The sequence below is a fragment of the Larimichthys crocea genome, chromosome III (genome assembly GCF_000972845.2).
Source record: "Larimichthys crocea isolate SSNF chromosome III, L_crocea_2.0, whole genome shotgun sequence".
In the NCBI taxonomy this organism is placed as follows: Eukaryota; Metazoa; Chordata; class Actinopteri; family Sciaenidae; genus Larimichthys; species Larimichthys crocea.
In genome coordinates this window covers 13,414,835-13,438,604 of record NC_040013.1, presented here as the reverse complement: position 1 = coordinate 13,438,604, position 23,770 = coordinate 13,414,835, and the positions used below count along the sequence as shown (strand labels likewise).

At 37.8% G+C, this 23,770-nt stretch overlaps 1 protein-coding gene across 6 annotated transcripts in view; it reads right to left on the bottom strand.

Moving 5' to 3' along the window:
* Positions 1–342: 342 nt before the first annotated feature.
* The window catches only part of wdr27 (WD repeat domain 27), a 39,881-nt gene continuing 16,453 nt past the window's right edge, over positions 343–23,770 (bottom strand). For 2 of the 6 annotated variants that reach the window (XM_010756743.3, XM_019275655.2), the window contains exons 19-24: positions 23,626–23,723; positions 22,808–22,929; positions 20,156–20,253; positions 16,020–16,122; positions 13,318–13,416; positions 3,390–3,636 (exon numbers count right to left, since the gene is read on the bottom strand). In XM_010756743.3, the coding sequence (XP_010755045.3) occupies positions 3,523–3,636; positions 13,318–13,416; positions 16,020–16,122; positions 20,156–20,253; positions 22,808–22,929; positions 23,626–23,723 (634 nt within the window). In that variant the 3' untranslated portion in view covers positions 3,390–3,522. Of the gene's footprint in view, positions 531–3,389; positions 3,637–13,317; positions 13,417–16,019; positions 16,123–19,204; positions 19,281–20,155; positions 20,254–22,807; positions 22,930–23,625; positions 23,724–23,770 lie in introns of those variants that run through there. The other 4 variants (XR_003461607.1, XR_003461610.1, XR_002042952.2 and 1 more) reach the window with 4 other exon arrangements.

Below are 23,770 nucleotides of genomic sequence, written 5' to 3'. Positions count from 1 at the left end.
ATAAGCTGAATCACTGTTGTCGGCAATAAAAACTATGCGTGACTCATCTTGTCAAAGATATTCATCATCACCCTGGCTACTTCTCTTAATTGATTCATAGAGCATTATATAATATTCAGAAAAAAAAGTTTGCGTAGGACTTGCATGAGTCACAGCTATATGACAGCAGTTTCTGACACGTGCACAAATATTCCCCTCCCTTGACTTTGGGTTTCACTGAGTTCATGAAAACAAAAAAGCAGAGATCCTCGGATGTCTATAGGGGTTCATTAAACTGCAAGTGCCTGTTGATGTATATGTTGGTTTTCTTTATATAAAGTACTCATGAGGGAAGGCCTGCATTCAGAGTTCAGGCCACAGAACAGGGAAGGACCAAACACTTTACAGACAATGTCGCAGGCATGCACAGACTATACTTGATGCTGCGATGGAAAATGAACATCTTGATGTAGTGAGTTCTGCACTGTCTCTTTCTCAAGTGTGTAACTGCTCTGTTCAGTGCCGTCTCTGCAAAGCTGGAGTTCTTCTCTCTGTCAAATTGAATGACAAAGGATTGTGAGAGATCAAACTTTCGGATCAGATTGCATTATGATGTGCGGGTGTGGCCATCCTTGAAATCCTTTTATTTGCAAGTAAAAACATGTCATTCTTTAGTGGTTAGATCAATGCAGGGAGTGCCCCCAAAACGACCTCACACAGACAAGGAATGCGTGGTTACACCAATATATCACTTTGTTTTGTGAACGTGTGCTTGTGTGCAGGTTAATTCATTCAAGAGGAGATACTAACTCCTAAACACACATGAGCACAGACACAGACACACACACATTCCAGCACATTAAAATGGAGAAAGAACATGGCTTCATAAATTTACTCCATAGACAATTTATTACGTTTTGTTCCAGTACAAAGTCTCTGGTGTTTGAAGGAACACTAAAGCTCACCGTGACAGGGCAGACTCATCCTTGCCAGTACATACCTATCTTTGTGGCATAAAAAACACGCGCGCGCACACAGACACAGACACACACACACACACACACACGCACACACACACACACACACACATAATGTGGTGTAAAGAATAGGTACCACCCCATAAATCCTATGCAGCTCTTCAGCTCTGCTTTCTTTAATGTATAACATCAGTTTTTGTGATAGGAAACCTGGCAGCTGATATTGTGGAACTTCAAAGCTATATTTCATCTAAACTAGCTGAAGCTGGTGGTGCACACAGAACAATCTTCACAGGCAACCTCGGTATCAATTAGAGCGCACAGTCCAAAAAGACAAAGTAAATCAAACGCAGAATATTGGACATGGGACAAGGCAGAGATGAGCAGTCTTCTGAAAATTCACGTCCGTCTGAGGGAGTTAAGACAAGACAGCCTATCAGTGGATTTCCCATTCTATCATCAGCGTCAGATAATACGTCAAATACAATATCTTTTCCTAACGGACATGGGGTGAGTGACGCTTGAAATTTTCATTCCATAGCAGATAGGTAGAGTTTTCCTCCTTCAGCCTGTCTTAAGACAGCTGTGGGTTAGAACATGTCGCCAGTGATAATGGCAGCATAGTAGGAAATTAATAGTAGGAAGAGTTTTTCTGGGCAAGAAAAAGTAAAAATCGTGGTTTAAATGTCAAAGAGAATAAAGTGATTGCCAGTGAAATATCCTTGGGATATTTTAATTAGTTAAATTAAGTTTATGAAATGAATCTAAAACCTAAACACATAGATGATGTATTAAAGTAGTTGCTTTGGTATGGCATATAAACATGACAACGAGCAAGTGTCAATTTATTAGTACAAGGACATTCTTAAAATAAATAAATAAATAATAATTAAGCAAATATGTAAAGGTAAATTATTCTGATTGCTGATTCTCAGTGGTTGATATATGGGTAGTTAAAATTAACGCATTTGAAATTTGTAGATAAAGAGCTCATCCTTCTAAAAATAAATATATTATAGACAACATGAAGAGGAGGAAGATTGGCTTCAAAAGAATTTTGTTCAACAGTGCCATTGTAGTCCAAAATCAGTTGTAAAGTTGTCAAACAAGTCTCTCTCTGACATTGAATTCAAAACAATTTCTGGAACAATACTGCACCAATTAACGTTTGTTGTAATATAGTCAGTGTGTGGTTAAAGGTCCAGAGTCAATCCATAAATCCAGTTATTTAATTTAATCAAATTTCTGGAGAGTACCGCCATTACAAACTAAAACCAGAAAGTTGGATTTGTAGTTAGGACTCTGCCTCACAACAAAGACCGTTGTGTAAGACTTTGTTTTATTGAGTTTGTTAGCTGACAGCGAACTTTGTATAATGTTAGAGTTAGATTGAACAGTTTCTTGATGTTATATGGTAAATAAACTTCTGATGTATATATGTGATGTATAGTATATAGTACGGGATATCCAGGACCATATTACTGCATTTGTCATTTTTAGTTCAAAAAGTGAACTCAATTGCAGAAGGCAGAGTGAACAAAAGAAGCCTTAATAACTTACTTAGAGGCAAGTAAACACAAAATGACAAAAAGGTGGCTGAGAAGTCCATGCAAAAACAAACTAAACCCATAAATCCAAGAAAAGTCCAATGAACAAAAATCCAGAACTTAGAAAAACTAGGAGCAGGAACACGGGGAGAAGCACCAAGATGGAACACAGGATGTAAGAAAAGATACAGATGACCTGACGCTGACACCAGGGAACACAGGGACTAAATACACAAGTGAAGACGGGACAACAAAACAAAAGAAGAAGAAGAGGTCCTAAAGTAGAACCTTGAGGTACACCTCACATACTTCTAATACAAACAAACATGTGGTAACACAACTGCATACATACCATGTAGAAAACAGACAAATACTTTGGAAATACCAACAGTTGAGTGTAGCTGACATGTCGTTGTGACCGAAAAGTAAATGTACAGCTAAAACAATGAAAACGGGTGTGTCAGTGTGAACAGTAGTAGCATCTGTGTGTTTGGCAGCCAAAGAGGTTGCACCCAGTTGATGTCATAGTATACTGATCTGTTAAGTAGTGGTCCCAGTCAGTGATATAGAAGCACATCTGTTCCACATACTGAACAAACAAAATTTAAGACTTGACCATCCAGAATGTTAATGAAGGATGAGAATAACTGTCAATAAAATTGTTTTTGGCAAGTTTAGCTGTAATCATCTGTAACCGAATAAATATTGCAACACAATAATGTGGTTAAATGAAAACATATTCAATCAAACTTCTGATATCTAATGATGTACACACTGGAAGTTGAACAAAGATGAGTGAGTTGAAATGGGCGGCTCCTTTTGGCAATTTGAAAAGAACTGAAAAAGCACGTATAACCAGAAAAACAAAAAACCCTTTAAACGTGTATCTATTTTTGATCTTTATTTAACCACCAACTAAAAACAAAACCCTTACGTTCTTCTTCCCCAGTAAAATCCTTGCCAGGGGGTTGGAACTGCTTTAATGAAACCTGCATGGTCTTTGCAGCAGCCTGCTGCAATTACGCAGTCATGTTGGGGACGCTATGCACAGCAGCACTGGTTTCATGAGACAGACGGGCCCCACTGCTGGAATGAAACAGTCTCAGCTTCCCATCCAGGGTCCCGCTCAGCAGCTAGGAGAGAGAAAAAAAAAGATGACATCACATTCAGCTTGCAGATGATATTTCCCAGGAACTGTGTCACACATCACTCTCCCTTTTTACGACTCTCTATTTAGAGGACCAAGTTGCATAACAGAACACCTGCTGTCTTAAAGAAGACTAGCAAGGTCAAGATCCATACTGTTCCTTATATCCTTGATTTTCCATACCTGTTATTTATCACAAAAAAACACAAAGCCACCTGACCTGAACTTTGTTATATAACTTTGTTTAATCAGAATTAGAGCTTGAGGTTCCTGCAGGCACTAGTAATGGTGAGTCAACTGTTTACAGATTAATAAGACGGCCACACATCAAAAAGCTCACAAGCTGCACACCCATTTAAATATCCACGTGTGCAGTCCCACAGTCTAATCAACGTGTGGATGTGGCGCACAGACAAGCACATGTACACAATCACTTTTTCACTATATTTCTTAAGAAGGGAGGATTATCTCATTTGTTTATCAGCCAGTAGACCAGATGAGCATGAAGGAACATTACCTCAACACTCTGACAGTCGATCAGAAGCAATAGCAATAGAAACCCGAACAGAATGAGGTTCATGATACATTTCCATATCTGCAGCTGCTTAAGGTATAAATAGTATTTGATATGATGGAACAGTCATAATTCAAGACAGGTGTTCACAAACGACTCATTTTATTTTCATATTTTCATACGTGATATGTAAGACCGGAGTGAGTAACAAACCATTTTAAATCCATGATATACTACTTCCAGCCACGGTCGTTTGTACTAGTCTAATCCCACTTAAGGTTATAAGGACTTCCCAAATCCTACAATGATGAAAAATAAGTGAAAACAACCCAACAAACTGCAAACTAAACGTGAATGCTTGGGTGAACGTCCAGATTTGCTGTGGAGCATCAGTGTCATTTACGGTGATTTTTAGGTGGCTGTAAAGACAGAGTATCTTTTCAAAGTATACTAACACTGGTAATCTTGGAAAACAAAGATCTGCCAAGCGGTGATAAAAACCACATTTGGTACAACAATAGTCCAACATTTTTTCCCATGTACTAAAGTTGTTTTATGCAGGAGAAATCATCTTTTACCAGCAAGCAGATGCCTGTGCTGGGAAAGGGAGTCACAATAGCTGAGGTCTGACGATGACTCAAACACGCAAAGGCTAGACTGGGGTGAATTTAATGTTTGTTTAATGGGTGATCGTCACAGTCTTTCTTATATAGACACAGAGGTGTGTGTGGACCCCAGAGACGAGAGGATTTCTCCAAAGACTCATCCAAGTTAGAGCACAAACACATTACACCTACATATGCAAGTTTTACTTGTCTTTTACTTGTCTTTTTCAGTGCATGAACACGTCTGAGACTCTGCCAAGAAACAAACAGTTTGACAACTCATTTCACTGGCTCTTCTATTGTCAAGGAGTGTTCTTTCACCATGACCTCCTGCTCAATGACCCTAATCAACAATAGTCAAGCTGTCTGGGTCCTGCCCCTGAACGGCTAAAAAAGCTACTTAAAACTTAAGAGGGTCAGAGAGCAGCTCCATTAGTAATTGCAGCTCTGTTCATCAACTCCCATCCAAAATCATTAGACTGTGTAATCGCCTAGGCATGACACCCCTCCCTGCAAACACACGAGTGTAGAGTTAAAACAAACAATCATTTGCCAAAAATGTAATAACGTCATTAACTGATTTACTACATTATATGCTTGCAGTAAATGTCTATAATCCATTACATTCCATCTGTGCAACCTTCAACCTCTGTTCACTAAGGCTAAAGCAAGCTAAAACTGGTGAGGACCGAAGGCTTCGGGCGACCTTCAGGGTCAGAAGTCTGAACTTGTTTTGAGCTGATTCACTGTAGACACAGCATGGGGTCACGCTGGGCCATCACAAGAAACACAGTTTCGTAGATTTAAAGATTTATTTGCTATGTCAACTGTCCTAATACAACCCTGTCACCACTGATATCAGTTTTCCAGTTATCCACGAGCATATGTTTGTCAAAAAAACCCAAAACAAAAAACATTTGACCTTTAATAAGCTCAATAAAAACATGGGTCATGCATGAGACACAATGTTAAACATTTGGGCTGCATCTTCTTTTACGACCTTTTTAGTATTTGTTTTGTTTATTGAAGTCTCATTCAAAACTTTTGAGGAATCATAAATCAGATAAAGAATCTGCATCCATCTGGTGTGTCACGTGTGTTACGTAATCTAAGTTATAGTCAGACGCACTGGCTCAATACCACGGAAAAAAAGACCACAAATCAATAGTTCAAAGCAGGAATAAAAATGATGATTAAGAATGCAATGTGGGTTCGATTTTTGGGGGATTTCTGGACAACAGAAAGTGTCCATCTGCACAAGCTGGTATGGGCAAAAACTGAGGCTTTGAAGATATGAGGAGTGATGTGTTTTCCCTCCCAAAGGATACCATTTGTCAGCACAGACTTGACAAATGCCAACATACCATGATGTTCTGTACTGTACATGCTGAGAGGGAAAGGAAGATCTACATGAGAGATTGAAGCAAGAGCAGAGGGTCACAAGGGTCACCCATTTTACAACCTTACAAGTACATGAACTGTCTGAAGCCAGTGGTGATAGTATTTGTAGAAATGTATGTATATGATCCCATGGAGATCTCTTTAGGCTCTTATTCATCTTAATGTATTCATAATAGTAATATACAAAGTTCTATATATCTTCCTTGAGTTTTATTTCTGTTTAATTAACAATTAGGAAACTGGTAGTGACGTAGGCAAAATTAGTAACTTAAAAGGGCAATGACTGGTGCTCATTGTCAGAAACTGTCCATACTGTCCATTATCATAAAAGCCGCAGAAAATAAACCGATCACTTTGGAGACATGCTATTCTTCACATATTTTTGGTATTAATCTAATGTCAGCGCTTATCAGATTTTTTTTATTAGTAAAGGCAATTGAAACAGTCCAAATAAGTAACAGTAACAGTAAATTTAGACTCGATGCTGTTCATCTATCTGCCATCTTAACCATCTAAAAAGAATGGTTCATGTTTATTAAGTCTGACACAATCACAGAACACATTATCATTTCAACGTGACAGTGTTGGAGCACTAACCCTGTCAGTATCTCAGCCATTTTATGTAATGCCATCACCAAAAAAACTGTATAATGAAATCTGTATGTCATTTACCCAGTTTTTTTAATGCTTATTCAGATTTTATTTTATTTTTTAAATCACATTGTAGGAAATATGCTTGTTTGCTTTCTTGCTACATGAAGAGGTCAATACCACCCTCTACCACTCTATATGATAAGTATGTAGTGGATTATCTTAGCTTAGCATGAAGACAAGAAACATGGGGAAACAGCTAGCGATGAGAGGGTATCAACATGCATTCAAAATGCAAAATATGAATATGTGAGATAGTTTAATGCATTAAAGCTGCACAGACTAGAGAATACACTGCATGCCATTACAAATTTACTCTACAGTGTCCTTTATATTTTGAGTATACAGGCAAAGAAAGAGCAACACTATTAACTAACACCAAGGCCAACTAGGAAAATACTGTCTGCTACATGTGAAAGGTCTTGATACTTAAAAATGTCTCTTGTGACTTTGCAACTGGACCGAAACTCTTTATTTTCTTGCTTCCTGCTCATTGAGGTTTCCAGCTGTGCTGAACACAGGCCAGTTGATTCCAGGGAAGCTGTCTCAGCTCAGTCTGTGTCTCACTCTAATGTGACATTCTGGACCAAACAGCAGAGTCCAGCTCTATATTTGCTGTCTGGCCACTACAGAGCGTTTTGCTCTCTGGGGTCGGGCAAAGAGGAAACGAAGAGATAAAATTTTAAAAAAAGGACGGAGGAGTGCAAATAGTTTTTCAAATGCCAAATGGCCACAAATGAAAAGATACAGTAAAAAGGTCTGGTGGGACACCAGCTGCATGCAAAGAGCAAAGATGATACATGCTGACATATGGAGACAAGAGTGCACCGAGCCTGAAAGCCAATGAGATGATTCACTCATTGTTCATCTTCCTAGTTGGGACGATGGAGCATGTTAACTTTTCAAGACAGCTGCCTGTGTCATTAAGCGGTCACAGTCCTGCACTAACTCCAAGGCATGAAGTGCAAATGAGGTCTAAAGTACTTGAGAGAAAGAGTTCTGAAACTTCTCACTTAATCAAAAGACTGAAACAGAAAAAAACCCATTTCATTCTGATTCTATTGTTGAATTTAAAAGAGTATTTCTTTTCCTCTTCCCACACACATGCATGCATTTAAAAACCAAACAGACATGTCAGAGTAAAGCAGCGTCTCCGGAAAGGGGGTATAGCGGTTTAGTGTTTTGCTCAAGGATGCTTTCACTGAAACAAACACACTTGTTAAACAACAGGAGACCCTTTTCACTATGATTTAAGTTTCCATCCTTTCAAACTAAAACTTTTTTCATTGGACATTTTTATATCAGATTACAAAACGTTCTTTTGTTTCATAGTTTCACAACGTATTTTTTTGTCTTTTCTCTTGCTCTTTTAAAAACTTCATCAAGAAGATAATAATCAATAATCAAATAATTTTCTTTTAAACCTAAACCAAAGAAATAAAAAGAGGCCTCTTTGCATTGTAATTTGATCTTTTTCAATAAAGATGATGATATCTTTAGCTGATTTAGTTAACACTGAAACATGTGTAAGAAAGTTTAAAACTCAGCCCCGAACAAGAACACCTGGTTTAGGATTATCCAAAGCAAAACCCCTATTTTATTTACTTTGGATTGTAAACGTAAATGTCTCCAGGAATGAATGTGCATCATCCTGTGAAAATGACTTTTCACAGATTTTCCAATTCCTATAGAATGAGTCATGTCAAAATGAAACATACAGAGACTTTAGTGCCAATGTAAAGATTTGGTCTTTTCTCGAACCACTTTGCATTACAAAATCTTTGTCATTCTTCATTTATATTCACTTGTTTTAATGTTCAAATTGCAGAGATTCCTTATGGTCTCCTGCTTTTTATTTACTGTAACATTTGCTTGACCAGAAAACGGTCATTAAAACTGAAAATCTCTTCCTACCCAATCAAAGTAGCAGAAACTCAAGTGTCAGCTGCTGTAAAAAATAAAGGGGAAAGAGAGGGCACTCAACTGGCTAATATCTGGCAAATACCACAAAGGCATTTCCACTTCTGATGTGGAACAATGTAATTGGAGCTATCGACAGCTTGGGGTGAATCAGTACAGAAATCTGAGTAACCCAAATAGAGCACAGCCCCATGAAGTATATTTCTCTAGTCTGACCTAGTAACCCATTTCTCTGAAGTCACTGTTAATTTGCCTCTGGCCAGAGCATTTCTTATTGCCTTTACTTATGTTTCTAAAGCTTGGAAGTCCCCCAAATCATTGAACAAAGTCACCACTACAGTATCACCACTGCTTTGTTTTCAGGCATTAATCAAATTGGACAGAGCTTAGTTTGCCTCACACAAATTTGTGTGTTGAGCCAAAAGAGACAAAATCCCTCATTACAAATGTGAAAACAATACTTTAAGTCAACTTTTATGGTGGCACATTTATGTGATCCCACAAGATTTTACAAGACAACAAACTGAAGTGACAGTAAAAGTTGGGATCTGTCATTACATACTAAAGTACAGGAATAAACCAGAAGGAAGGAACCCTGCAGGTAGATCTGCCTGCTTGATGGTCTCAGTATTAGGGTGGAAAACATGACTGGAAAATGAGTGGAAAAAATCCTTTGTATTATCTGTTCTCAGAGCAGTAAATATGGTGAACATCTGGCCCTCAAATGTGGCTAAAAAGCGAGCTGAGCACAAGTTGGGGACACTTTTTGAAGGCATAGGCTCAGGATATGCAGCAACGTTATCATAATATCACATAGACTGTGAGTCGGATCAGCCATTTCCCAGTACTTCATGAACCTCTAATCATTTTTCATTTAGACATCTCTATTTTGGCCACAAACAAAAGTAAAATAAAGACAGACATGCTGGCGTCCATTCCAATAAGAGATAAGAACAACTGGATCCACATTACTTAGAAGGTGCCTCCAAAAGCACAGAGAGACCCTTAATCTATCAACAGGTCAACTGTCTGAGGAATAGGAAAGGCACACCTCAGTAACCTTCTGTGTATATATCTATCAGCAATTTTACACTCAGTAATATTTGGAGCTAAGTAGGTGCTCATAAAAATATTGAGGACTTCAATGAGATTCTGGACTCTGTAGAGTTCAACTTCTCAGCATCTTGAACTACTTAGATACTGTACAAAAGTATTCTCTGACACAAACTGAACTATTGTTTCCAACAACCAAAACCATGTCATGAGGTTGAAATGTTGAGTTAAAATATTTCAAGCCATCAGTGAGCCTCATGTGAGAGCTGTATAACAAGACCCAACCATGTTTAGCAGCAGCATAAATCTACAGCAATGTGGGATGCATCAGCAACATTTCACTAATTCTCTACAAGTGTATTATTCCCATCGTTGAAATGTGGAGTTGTAAGACCACAGCATACTCTTCCATTTCCATCAGTTCATTTCAGGTGAGCTCAAGCCCAGGAGTCATAGCCCCAGCAATGTAAATGCAATGTGACTATGATTATTATTCAGAATGAATCCAAATGTCAATGATATGTGTTTAGATTTCAGTATAGATATGATGGGTGAGATCCATCTGCATGAACAGCTAGTGCTAAAAATCTGGAAAGTGTTTGTAATCCCAACTCGACCCCACCGTTTCCAAGATAAAGAATGAGCTGAACGTCTGTTTTAAACTTTAAGCGATCAGACAAAAAATCATAAATCAGAACATTTAGTGAGCTCACATATCAACAGATCCATCTCCATGACAACTGAGTAAACTCCCTTTACTAATGAAGACTGTGATACGGCTGAAAGCTTGTAACTAGACCTCAGGTTGGAATTGTTTAGTTAAACCACAATTAAATTTATTTTGGCAAACTTGTGTCCAAAAATAAAATTTTAGAGGATGTGAATGTCATACAGTTTTATCTCAATTCAAGAGGTCCTGAGAAAGATTAAATAGGGCACAGTAAATGTTTAATTTACTGATCAAGAACAGCTCTGTCCCTTTGGGGCTTGAAGGCAGGCAAAAGGTAGCTGTGCAGTGGTGAATGGACAAAACTCTATTCATATTGCTTGACAATAACTAGAGCAGACAGTTTGCAGAATACAATATACAATAGGTCTATACAGAATGGTTTGTGTAATAAGAAGCTGAAATTTTAATAAACAACAGTACAGTATTACTGGTCATTGGTTAGTATGATTTCATGAGCAAATATTTTTGTACATACTTATTCAGTATGTGTCAATGTAACATAAATCATAAATCAGGATGTGTTCATGTTGAAATCCTGATTTTTAGGGTGGGAAGATTTGTCAAGGCTCTTTATTCAGCCGCAGACCCTCTGGAGCCCTCCACATTTTTCATACATTTGTAAGTTTTACGACTTCAATCTGGTCAAGTCTTAGCAGGTTCTTGTAGTATGAGATGGTCAGTGACACAAATCTGAGAACAGAAACAAGTGATGCCCAATAGAAGATAAAAAAAAAACTGCGAAATTACACTGAAGAAAAAATTGTTTTGGTTTTTTGCACAAATTTGAACATTTTAAAGAAATATGGCCAGATTTCCATGTGGAAATAATTTGTTACAGCAACTATTCATATTTGCACCCTAATTTATCAAAGAAATTTTTAGTTTAATAAAGATTGAAGCAATATTCTGCATGTCCTATCAAACAAAACAAAATGTGCAGAAGTAGAAATGGGGAGTGAGCATGCTCTGACTGATGAAGTGTGTCTTCAAACTCTGCAGATTACTGCAATTCAGCCAGTAAATGGCCATGGATCAAACTTTCCACTTGGAAATCTGAATGTATCATTGTGCAAAGTTTAAATGAATGGAGTTACAGAGATGGACATGCAGATTTAAAACATGTGCCTCAAGTCCAAAAGGCAGTCAACAAGAAGTCTCATGAGACGTCCAGCAGAGGATATGATATTATATTTTAAAAGCTTTCTTTTTAAATTCGACTTACTTTGAGCAGTTCCAAAGAAAAATCATTAACTGGACAATAAAACATTTTCAAAAGGAATTGTTTCTCTGTAAGAAATGCCCTGGAGATTTTGTTGGAGACATTTCGAGGATACTGGTATGAAGTGATGCAAACTTTGATTTCTTATTTCCCTGTAATGGCAATTCAAGATAGATAAAGGTCTCTGTCCTCTGTCAAACTTCCGTTTATGTTTTTCTTTTCCAAGACTCCCTAAAGCCCTATACGTTTCTATCATAAATCTTCTACATAAATCTACCAGTTTAGATTTATAACAGGCCATGCAAAGAACAGATTGAAATTCATTATGGGGACAACCTGAAATACAGAAATCACACATACAACACTCTCATTCCATCAATGCTGAAATTAGTCTCTGTTGCATCCCTTTAGACAGAGTGCAACAAAGTGGCATAACATTAAACAAGAGGGGCGCCAGTAAAAAATGCTACCCAATCAACAGGAAAGTTGGAAAACAGTTCCTGGACTGAACAAGCACAAAGCTTGTATACATCTTTTGTCGACCGTGGTACCATGCAGCCAATCACAGGCTGGAACAACCCTGCAGGCAGCCAGTCATAAAAGTGGATGAGCACAGTGCACAAAGTAAGTCAATAGATCCCACAGGGTTATGGAACGGAAGAGCAGTAGTCATTATCTGATTGGACTACAAACCGGCCACCACTAGTTAAACCCACAGAGTGATTTGGGGGGATATTCATTTTTAATGAAAATGGTATTGGTCCAGGAGAACACTAAAAAAGGTTTGTTGTCTTAGTAATGTTTGTAGATGGTAGAAACCTTTTTGTTTGGGTTTAATTCTAGCAAGAGGAATTTATTTTCTTACTATACTTTCAATATACTGTGCAGTACAGACCAAGAAGCACATACACATACAAGCACACACTTCCATATATGTATATATGAAATGCTACAAAGAGTTGAGCTTTAGCTGTTTTTAGCTAAATAGTTATATTAAATTCTTTCACTTTCCAAAAAGAAAAAATCCACCTATCCTGAACTCTCAATAAGCCCTGCTATGCGACCTCAGTCTGAGGATATCAATTCTTCTTTGAAGTTCAGGCCAAGAAGAGATGATGCATACGTGTGCGACCAACTGACTATCAAATATTTGTAAAAAATAAAATAAAAAACAAAAAAACAGTATTTATTTTTGTTATCACAAAGTGCACTACATGTTTGTATTGGATCCTGATTTTCACTTTGCATTTCCAAAGTGAAATTCTTTGTTAAAACTCCACAAAGATATAAAGAGGTAAGTCGATTTTTTGGATTGAAGATGACATGTCGTCTGACTGACAATACTTTTTGCTATAACTTGTTGCTTCAAAACATGCTTCTTTCATACCTTTGAGAGATGTTCGAGATGTTTGTTAAATAACAAATCTGGTCAGTAGCTTACTGGGTTGTCAAGAAAGACTTATGTTTTATTTGAGATGATGAGTTTCTGTGTGATGGTTTTTTTAATAATTGAGGAGTAACAAGAGAAAGGAATAACAGAACCACAAAAACAAATGTTAAAGAAAGATTCTTACCTCTGGTGTGGCCGGGTTGAAAGTCACACTGAGCACTGTATCTGAGTGTTTATGAAGTTTGTGGAGGTAGCTGCTGCTTCGGATATCATACACATAGGCCTGGAATTAATGAGATGGACTACATGAACAAAAGCAGGAATGAACTGTAACCATGCAGTGATGTAGGACACCCATATAAAACAAGTGAACTTGTTTTAGATACAACAAGCAGCACATAAATGTGCTACACTTTTATACGAAGTCAATGGAAAGATACAAGCTGATTTGCTTTAGAGACTGTTTCAACTTTGAGGGAAAACTTGATTGTTATTTTATTATTACATTGCTTCAAATTTTCTTAATGATCAAAAGGCTTTTGCGACTATGTCCAGATATTGGCTAGACAGTGAGACATGGCTCTTGATGTTATCAGTAATCAGTCACGTAAAATGATGCAATACTGCGGCAGAATCAGTTAACATAATTGCTGGACTAAATCCAAATGACCCTGGAGATTTCAACTGTGTATTAAGAAAATGTCTGGGCTGGGTATCAAACTTAATTACGATTTGAGTCATAAACAAAACATGAATTGGAAACTGTTTAGTATCAAACGTTGCGGACAGAAAACTGTCTAAAATTAGCAAAGTTTCCAGATCAAAGTGCTTGTACAACTAAAGCTCCATTGTGTAAGATTTGGGGGACTCCAATACGGTAAAAACGGAATATAATATGCATAACTATGATTTCAAATAAGTATTATTATGGTTTTGTTGCCTTGGAATGAGCCTTCTCTCCAGATGGCATGGGTTGAACCACTATATTTGCACAATAGCCCAGAACCGACAAATTAAACACTACCCCTAGATAAGGTTTTTCGTGGCCACTGTAGTTCACTGGACCTTTAAGGCCACATTAAACACTGATGCACGAAGCAGTTTCAGTAAATTGATTCCAGACTGCACTCTCTGGTTGAACGTTTTGAAATGAGTTGTATCCAGCACCCAGCATCACTGATAGGTGTGGTCAGAAGTTTGCTCTGTTACATCTGTCACCACGCCCGACAGTGATGCCTGGCTTTTTTTTTTTTTTGGCAAAATAAAAACTCTAGGCTATTAAAGCTTGCCACACACTCATAGCACTCAAACATTGAGCACTTCAAAATTAAGACCAATTAACAATCCTGAAGAACCCTTATGGATATACAGTATTATTGTTTTTTTTATTGTATTATTTTCTGCTTTGATACAGTGAAAGTCGTGCTAGTAATCCATTTATTTGTGGGTGTAAACTGTGTAAAAGTGTGGATTTTATACTGTTTTGTGTGTATACGGTATGTGTTTGCATACCGCTTGTACACACATTGTAGAATGGTGATAAATGTGAAATGCGTTAACAGCTTGTTAGCACAGTTTCTAAATACAATCAGTGTATTTTAAAATGGTTTGCTTCAGTGCCATGAGCACAGATAAAAACAGATGTGGGGATGTTTGTTACCAGACGACGACTCATCAGATTCCTGCAGCTGTTTTGTATTATGTTTCCCTGCAAAATGCTTCAAGTGAGCTCTGTCAAACGGTCCGTGGGTAGAGTGTCTCCTGTCTAAGACACATGACGTGTGTGGTGCCTAACAGGGCATTAGATACTTTAAAGAAAAACGTTTTTTTCAGGAATAAAATATCACATGGATCCCCAGATATATCAACTTATATCAGTAACAGCAGTAACTGAAGCAGAAAGCACGGGTGATGTCTTGATATGTCTTGATTAAAAATCTAAAAAAAAAAAACAGCTATCTATAAGATAAATTTCATATCAGCTGATACTGTAAGAGGGGTAGTCTGGTGAAAATAATATATATTTTAAATTAATATAAAAGTTAATATCAATTATACTGAAATCTTACTCCACTTGATGGGTTTTGGCTTTATACTGTTTGGAAAATGTGTAATATGATCTAGGGAGTCTTTATTCAGGAGTATTCAGGTTCTATTTTTCCATGATTGCTTTTTGATATATTAGGACAAGTACAAATGTGTCTGGCTTATGGAGGTCTCAGGGCAGCAACAAATAAATACGGTGTAGCTCACTACCATACACTCTCCCGATTTCCCCGAAACGTTGGAATTGTCCGATCTCAACAGAGATGCTCTCAAATGTCCGTGCTGAGCTGAGTCCCCATAATTAATAATAACCAGCAGCATGCATATATTACTTTACTGCTTTCCACAAGCACATACACCAGAAGAAAAGAGAGATGGATAAGGAAAAGGGAGGCAGTCTTTTGAAAACGTCCTGAAAGCAAGTAAAAGGCACAGTCTGGAAAAGCAATTAAACAGTTCTGCTTCAACATGAATGCTGAATTTGACTTCTATGGAAAAAGGCTTGAGTCCAAATAAAAATCTCTGAGTCAAGCACAAACAGTCCTCACCTTAAATGGAGGTGAAACTGATAAAGATATGCTGCTGTTTTCCTGTTGTGATTCCCTTTTAGAACGTCAAGTAATATAAATTATATATAAAGTAATTTGCTGTAGTAGGTAAGAATACTTTATTCTGAGTTCAATCAGTCAAACACTGTTGATAAGTGGCTTTAATGGACTTATTTGCTTTGTCACCCCCAAAAAATATTACCGGTATGTCAAATTGTGCTTATAGACTACGTGACCGTCTGAGATAATGCAAAACTAGAGATGTGTATATACCACGAGTTTTACAACTTACACAGTTATCTTCAGAGCCTGAGGCAATGAACCGGCCACATGGTGAGATGGCTGACGAGCATGGATGGCAGCGATTCAGATGGTTCTCATAACGACGTACGCACCTGAGGAAGAGATGCACGTAGTGGTCAGATATTAATGAGGTTTATATTTGACCCTGAACTCTATGTGAAGTTGAACTCTACAACATAATCTAATAAACATTGCTTGAGAAGTGAGGCATCTTTCACGCAAGTGCAAGTTGTTGAAGTCATCTGTCATCCTGTGAAAATTCAAAGTCTATTAGTGTACAAAAGTCACGTTTTATAAATCTGAATCAGCTAAGGACGTTGAGTTGAGCATGACTCAAGCAAAACACAGGAAATAGAAGCTAATAGATGACGAATGGCCCCCTCATGCAACTTCTGCGCTGTTTGTTTTGGTTTGCAAAAGCATGTAATGTCTTTACAATGCCACTCACAGCTAGCTGGATTTGGGGCTCTATATGCACTGGCATGTTGGCAGGAAAGGGCCTGCGGACAGGATCTGGTGAGAGCATGTCTTTGACATTCACATGCTAATGTCATTATGCTGGACTAAAAGTAGGTCATATTCACTGGTGACCATAAAGAAATTTGATACACCCAGTACCAGTGAGCAAGTTAATACAACCACTAAGCAATAAATACAAACTTTATGGACCTTATGATGTTGAACTGATGTTAAGACTGTGTCAGAGAGGTTTGCAATGTTGCATTCACTGGCATTACTGAAATTTGTAAGGCATCCCAGTTGACGAGGCTATCTGTCCGTACAGCCTTTAACAGAGTAAGCCTCACTGGCTGCACTGGATGTAACTGAACACCTCATTAGACCAAGCTGGTTCAGCCAAAAACCTAGAGTGCCTTGACAATGCTGCAAAAAATGGCCACCTGAGTGAGGAAAAAGGGTTTGGACGGGAGAGAAGGCAGCTACAGTCAGATTAAATCATTCAGCCACACATGCTGGCAAGAGTTTGTGCACATATATTTTTTAAGAGAGAAAACTGGGGCTGACGCATAAAAATCAGGCATGACTGACAGCTAGTGCAGCCAATCAAATGGGAAAAAAGAGAGGGGGCTCAGTTGAGATTATGGATTTTTTGTTTTTTTTGTTTATTGTTTTAAAGACTCAATTTTTTTCTTCTAAATGTGTTCAGGTTAGGCTTGAATTTACACCTTATTTTCTGTGTAAAAACTACTCATGACCTCTTATCATTTCAATGCTTAGCAAGATGGATGAAAAGTATCTGCTTCTAAATCCCTACTAGCAAATTTGGACATGCTGACACAACCTGTCACTACCACACGGATAAGAAGTAGTTTAACAAGTTAGAGTAAACACTCATCTGGTTTTCTAGGTCAGAATGTGGATCTAATGTTTTGACGGAGAGGAGAGGAGATGCTGGGTTGAATCCCCCATACACACATATTCTCCGTGTTGTGTGAGTGATGACTATCCAGCATTTGCCTGATGACTAACACAGACTGCACCGGAGGGTCTGATCCTCTTGAGTGGGAGCCTATGCGGTTACTGAATCCACCTGGGTATTCAGTGTCACTCATCAAGCTAATCAGCAGGCTAATCATAGCTCATTATTTGCAGCCAACATATTTCACCTAATTTAACCGTGTCAATGCAAATCAGGTTAAAGTTTGCTTTTTCTTGCACAACTTAATATTTTTTAGTATAAATACGTAGTAAGTATATAATGTATTAGTCTGCATTCTTGTATAAGATGAAGGAAATTCCTCCGGATTTAAGGAGAATACATCACAAAACTAAAGAGAAACAGACCACCATCTGCTCTCTCTATCTTTAGAATCAGTATCTGAGTGGGTCTGATTTATGCTAAATGCTGGAGTGTGGACTTCTAAACTGGAGCGTTGTACACTTAAACACATGATTTGGAAATACAATGGTGAGTGAAGGAAGGAGGATTTAAAAATAATTGTTAAAAAGCCAGTGGTTTACATTTGCGAGTGTGGCAAACATTCAAAAAAACATTACGTACTGTTTGAGTAAAGAAAAAGGGTAAGAGGTGCTGGGGATTCTCAGGTAACACAGCAAAATAAAATGAAGATTGAGTTTCAGGAGTTTCCACTGAGTGAAATGTACATTTCCCATTGTGGTTTTTCTGGAACTTCTCTAGTTTGAGCAAAGACAGAATAGAGGATTAACCCAACTTGGTCCCAACTTAGAGCTAGAGCTTCTGTCCATGCAGTTCTGTGTCTAATAAGAACAATGTTCTATTAACTATTCTGTATAATGTCCATGGGAAAAAAACAAGTGTTTATGGACAGGCACAATAAAGTCATTAAATAAGTTAATGGCTACAACTGCAAAACACTACAAATTTTCTCAGTTTGTTTGTTGAGAGTGCCTGGTCTTATTGGTGTCCTGAGTGAGTTAATGTTACTCTCTGCCTGCGAGCCAGTGTTATTTGTTCCTGGTTGGATTAACATAATTACAATAGCTAAGGTTAGTATCTCAGCTTAAAAGGTCAATTTAGTACAATCAGAAAAACTCTCTCTTGCACCTGAGTATATCGAGCTCTTCAAATAGTTTTGGTTTTATGTGCTGAGTTTTTTCTTGAGATGGAATTTTCTTTGCAACGCTCAAATCATCCAAAAAAATATATTAAAACTTCTGCTAAGAATTTGCTGTTAACAGATTTCATTGAAATGATCAAAAGTTCTGATACATTTTCTTTTATAATTTATAATTTCTTCTTTTAATCTCTATCATGCCACTAAGTTTTGTTTTATTCTACTACTAAAATAAAACTGCTAAGAGTTTCTTCATGCTCCTGTTGTCTCTCAAAAAAAAGTTACACTGAATCAAATAATCTGATTATCATGACAAGCGGTCACATGACCATCTTATGTAAGCTTTACTCATGCCACACATTATCCAAGAATTTTTATATAGCTGTATTATATCATGAGGAAATTCTGATTAACATAAAACCTAGCACTGACTTAACTATTCCCATTAACTGAAAGCCTCACATAAAAAGAAATACATGGAAACGTTAATTTAGGGGAGCTCTAACTCTTTTTGTGGTTAGCACTGGCTGCAGAAACAGACACAAAGGGTTTATCAAAGAGGGAAATAAAATTAACAAGGAAGACAAAAAAAAAGTAATTCTACATATTGTTTTCAGACCTCCATATGTTTCACCTCAGAGGAACGGCATCTGCTGAGGGATGCTTGATGACAGCTCTCCTAACCAGAAGTTGACCTGGAAACCAGGCACAAATATTTATCAGATAGCAATAAGGTTTTGATAGAATCTGGGATGAGGAGTTAAAACATGGGAGCAGTCTCAGACATGAAAGAATGAGATACTCAATAATGCCTTCTAGCAGGCCAAAAAGAACATTTTGAAATCCAAGAGAGCCTACTTGAATTATCTGCCTTATATGGATATCTGCTACCATGGGCCAATGAAAAATATTCTATGCTACGTACTTTGGAAACTGAACAATTGCCGATTCACTCATCAACTGAGGAATGTTTGTATAAGAAGAAATGTTGATGTAATTTGAATATAAGGTAGTTTTCACTTCCAGGAATAGCAGAGGACTAAAAAACAATAATGTTTTTTTTTCCCTTAATGTGCATAAACATTTATTGCTCTTAAGTAATTTTGACTGATTTGATGAAGCAATTTTCTAGGCAGAGTATAGGGATTAGGACAGTAAAGCGAGCATGTAACTAATGGGGCACAAATTACAAACAGTTTCATTAAAGGAACTTATCACAACAAATGTAAAAGTTTTGTTTGAAAAATAGATAATACAAAAATAAAGAGGAAGTTATTTCAGTATGGTATTGTTCAGAATAGCACTATAAGCATTCAAAATGCCATGAAAAAAGTAAATATATAACGTATTAGTCTCTTTTGTTTTGCTTAAGTTGCCATACAGTACTGTACTGCCATCAATGTTGTGTTCAGGGATTCTGAACATATTTTTCCTTCTGAAAAGCATTTTTAGTAAATGTCCAGATATATATCTTTAAAGATATGCTGCTGTTTATCACATTTTTCTGGCCTGATTTTCACATTAAAGGTGCATCGATTACAAATCCAACAATAGACCATAGTTATAGTACCTAAGTGTGCGGAGGTCCCAAATCTTCACACCATCTGTGACTGCACTGGTAAGGAAGAGGTTGTATGAATCCGGTGCTTGTGTGCTGAACATAGAGCCCTGTGAAATATGCACAAAAAAATAAAAGTGACTAGTCAGCACATGCTTGACTGAAATAGATTGTAAATCAGCTTCTCTTATTGTCCAGTGCTGGAACATTTTGTTGCTGTATATCCTGTTTTGGCAAATGTTATCATTATTATTGTTATTCCAGGTAGCAATAAAAGCAGGATGTGATATTAAAGACAATCTGAGCCCACTGGGACTGGAAAGAAAACTAGAATGGAAGTCAAATTGTTGTTAATTTGTCTTTGTGTGTCATTTTCCATATTTTATGTACCACAGTGAGATAGGTTTCAGCTAGTTTCCACTGCACATCTATGCATAAATTCCATACATGACTTTCACACCAAGCGAGAAAGAGAGAAGAGAGAGGGAGAGAGTGAGAGTGAGAGTGAGAGAGAGAGAGAGAGAGAGAAAGAAAGAGAGAGAGAGAGAGAGAGCAGCGGTGGGGGTGTTTTTTGTTTAGATTTCCATTAAGAGTGTGAGAACGGGAGTCTGAGAGGGCATTTCCAGTTCCATTTTCCGAGAAGTCCTCTGCTCTGATGAGTTCCAGGTGAATTTTGCAGAGGAGGCGATGGAAATTTGAAGTAGGAAAAGCTGCTTCACATGCTGCAGTTCCTGTTGTTTGGTCCGCATCGGGACGAGAAAGCAAGGCGGGAGGGAAGACTGATGTTATGTGTGCAGTCTCCAGGCAGGGGCAATCCCTCTGATCCACAGGTATTAACCCTACAGGCATCCAAAGGCCTTTGGGCAGCCAAGCAGAGGACCCCACATTGACGCAATAGTCAAGCTGAAACAACACACTGCAGGCTTTCCACAATGTATGCCACACAATAGCTGGCGTGACAAAGAACAGGCACCTACGTGTTGAAGGAGTCAGCTGTGTGTAAGCATGCATCGCAGTTGAGTGGGTTAATGCCTTTAATCCATGCCACTAACTGCAGTGTGTCAAGCTAATCCAGGCTCGCCTGAGTGTCAAGCATGCACAGGTCAACATGCAGAAGTCAAACAGGGTCACTGTGTTGAAGCCTCTCTCTTGCACAAATATGCACTTTTTTGTATTCCAATAAGTTATGTAACTGTCTGTTAGATAGTTCAACATTTCCATAATTGTTATGATTAAAATGAATGCCTTTGTTGCTTTGACAAATCTGGAGGACAATCATATGACTATATATGGAGCGAAACCTGGACCTTCGCTTCTCTATAAAAGTAACAGATAGCTTATACAGAAATGTAAAGAATATGCAGAAAGCCCAGACGTGAACACATTAATTCATCACCGATATTTATAGTTTCATTTCAAGTGAGGCAGTATTACATTCTTCATAGCACTATAATGGATGTGGATACAGGCCTAAACTGTCTACTTGTTAGACACCAGCAAATTGGGCCCACATTGGTCCAAGACAGTGATGTGGGAGTAAGGCCACATAAACCCAAACTGCATCATGGAACACCATTACTCCAAGGCCATCATCCAGCATGGAATCTCCTCCTGCCATCTCCTATGGCAGTCTTAATCCTGATGCACCAGGGATTTACATTCAAACACTCAGCAAGATGAATGATACTGATGATTGCATGTCCTGTCTGTCTGTCATGGAAACTTTTGGGTAACCATGACATTTTTTTTTAACCACGACCTTCTTCATTCACACCACAAACTAACACTTTTATTCCCTCTTATGTAACACTATAACATCTGCCAAATAATAGTAGACCCTTCAAAAGCAAAGTGGAAGATGAGGCTCACACTGGAAATTGATGCCAAGTCAAGCAAATTCTTTGCTGTGTGGGTGAGGTCTAAACGTCACTCAGCCTGTCTGTGAAGTGACGAGATGTCTTAGCCTCTATCCGAAAGTTTTAGTAAGTTAGTCAAACTACAAATGTAGAAAAAGTCTGTGAAGTGGATTTGTCAAAAAGTCAGAAGCATAAGAAACTTACGTGTGACATTTTGAAAACAATAAACGTTTGCCTTTGAAAGAAAAGTGCTGTTTCTAGGATACCAATATGCAGCCAAAGTTTCTAAGATTAGAAAAAGGAAACAATGGAAGAAATGTTGTAATCCAATAAGTATGAAATAACTGTGCATTTTAAGAATTGCCCTCACTGAAACTGCTGTTGTTGAGTTGAAGCTGCAGACTGCAAGATAAAAACATTTCATGTAATTTTCACAACAGAGGGAAAGCCAGCTTAATGATTTCCAAATTTTCAAACAAAATGCTTGATCTGGTTACTTAGCCATAGGAACCATCTACAGCTATTTCTCAATATCCACTATTTTTAAATCTATATAAAGGCTTGAGATAATAAATAATTAGAAATATTAAATCCTGCTTCATGTACTATTTTTTATCTCTGAAGAATCCAAGCACAGAGGCTATTTATTGAACAAATGTCTTGTACTGTATGTCACATATGCCGTAATTATTGACATTACAGCTTATTATGTGTACAAGAAAGATCATTTTTACGTATAATACATGGAACTTGTAAATTCCAGTTTGGACAGTCTGTTTTTTTCACAGGAACATTTGAATGGCCTCACCTTGTTCTGTGTAACACAGTGGATGGCTCTGCTGTGGGCATCAGGCAGCTCTGCAGCAACTGTACCCTTGTTCATGTCAAATACTTGAATGGAGCGATCTGAGCCACACACCAGAACAATGTCTGAGGTAGCTTTAAGGAAAAGTTCTAATACTTATGTTTTTTTCTAAACTGTAGGCCTTATGTCAAGAACATTAACTTTCCCTCATTCGTCATGGCCAGTGGTAACTTTGAGTGCTGAGTTCAGCAAATAGCTGAGAACATCAGTTTGTTTTCTTGAAGACAGCTTCTATCACTCCGTGCTGTGACGCAAAAGTATAAAGCTTTTAGATGTCATCAGCTGTCTGCAAGTTTGCAAAGAATTCTTTTTAGAAATGCCTTTTGTATTTACTGAGTTTAAACAAATGTGGATTTTAGCAAACAATATTTAAGCAATTGAGAGAGACCTTCTTTTTACATGCAAAGTAACTCCTGACAGGATCTCACTCATCCCAACGCAGCTCGGTTCAGTGGATTTAATGCAAAGTAAATGCTCTGTAAACCCTAACAAGGGGTTGGAATGCAGACATTCCTAAAAAATTAAAGACACTTTAATGATTTACAGGTAAAATCAGCAGTGAAAGCCCCAAGGCAACATATGAAGACTTCATGAAGCACAGGCTGATTGCTGTGGTTGACATGGAAGTGGTCCAACGAGATACTCCAAAAAAAAACCTACCTAAGTGATGGGTTCACTTTTTTCTCAAAGTGGCATTGGTGCAGTTTAAACTTTAACACTTCTGCTGCTCATGAACAATAATAGTAAAAAAAAAAGGATACAAGAGAAGAAGTCACTGATTGCAGACATGGCAGTGATGTCTGTTTCTGATGTTGTTGTAAAGAATCTTGCCAGTTTGACGACACTCCGTTGCTCATATCTAAGAAGAAAAAGAAGAAGCTGCATCATTCTCTAAATAAATAATCG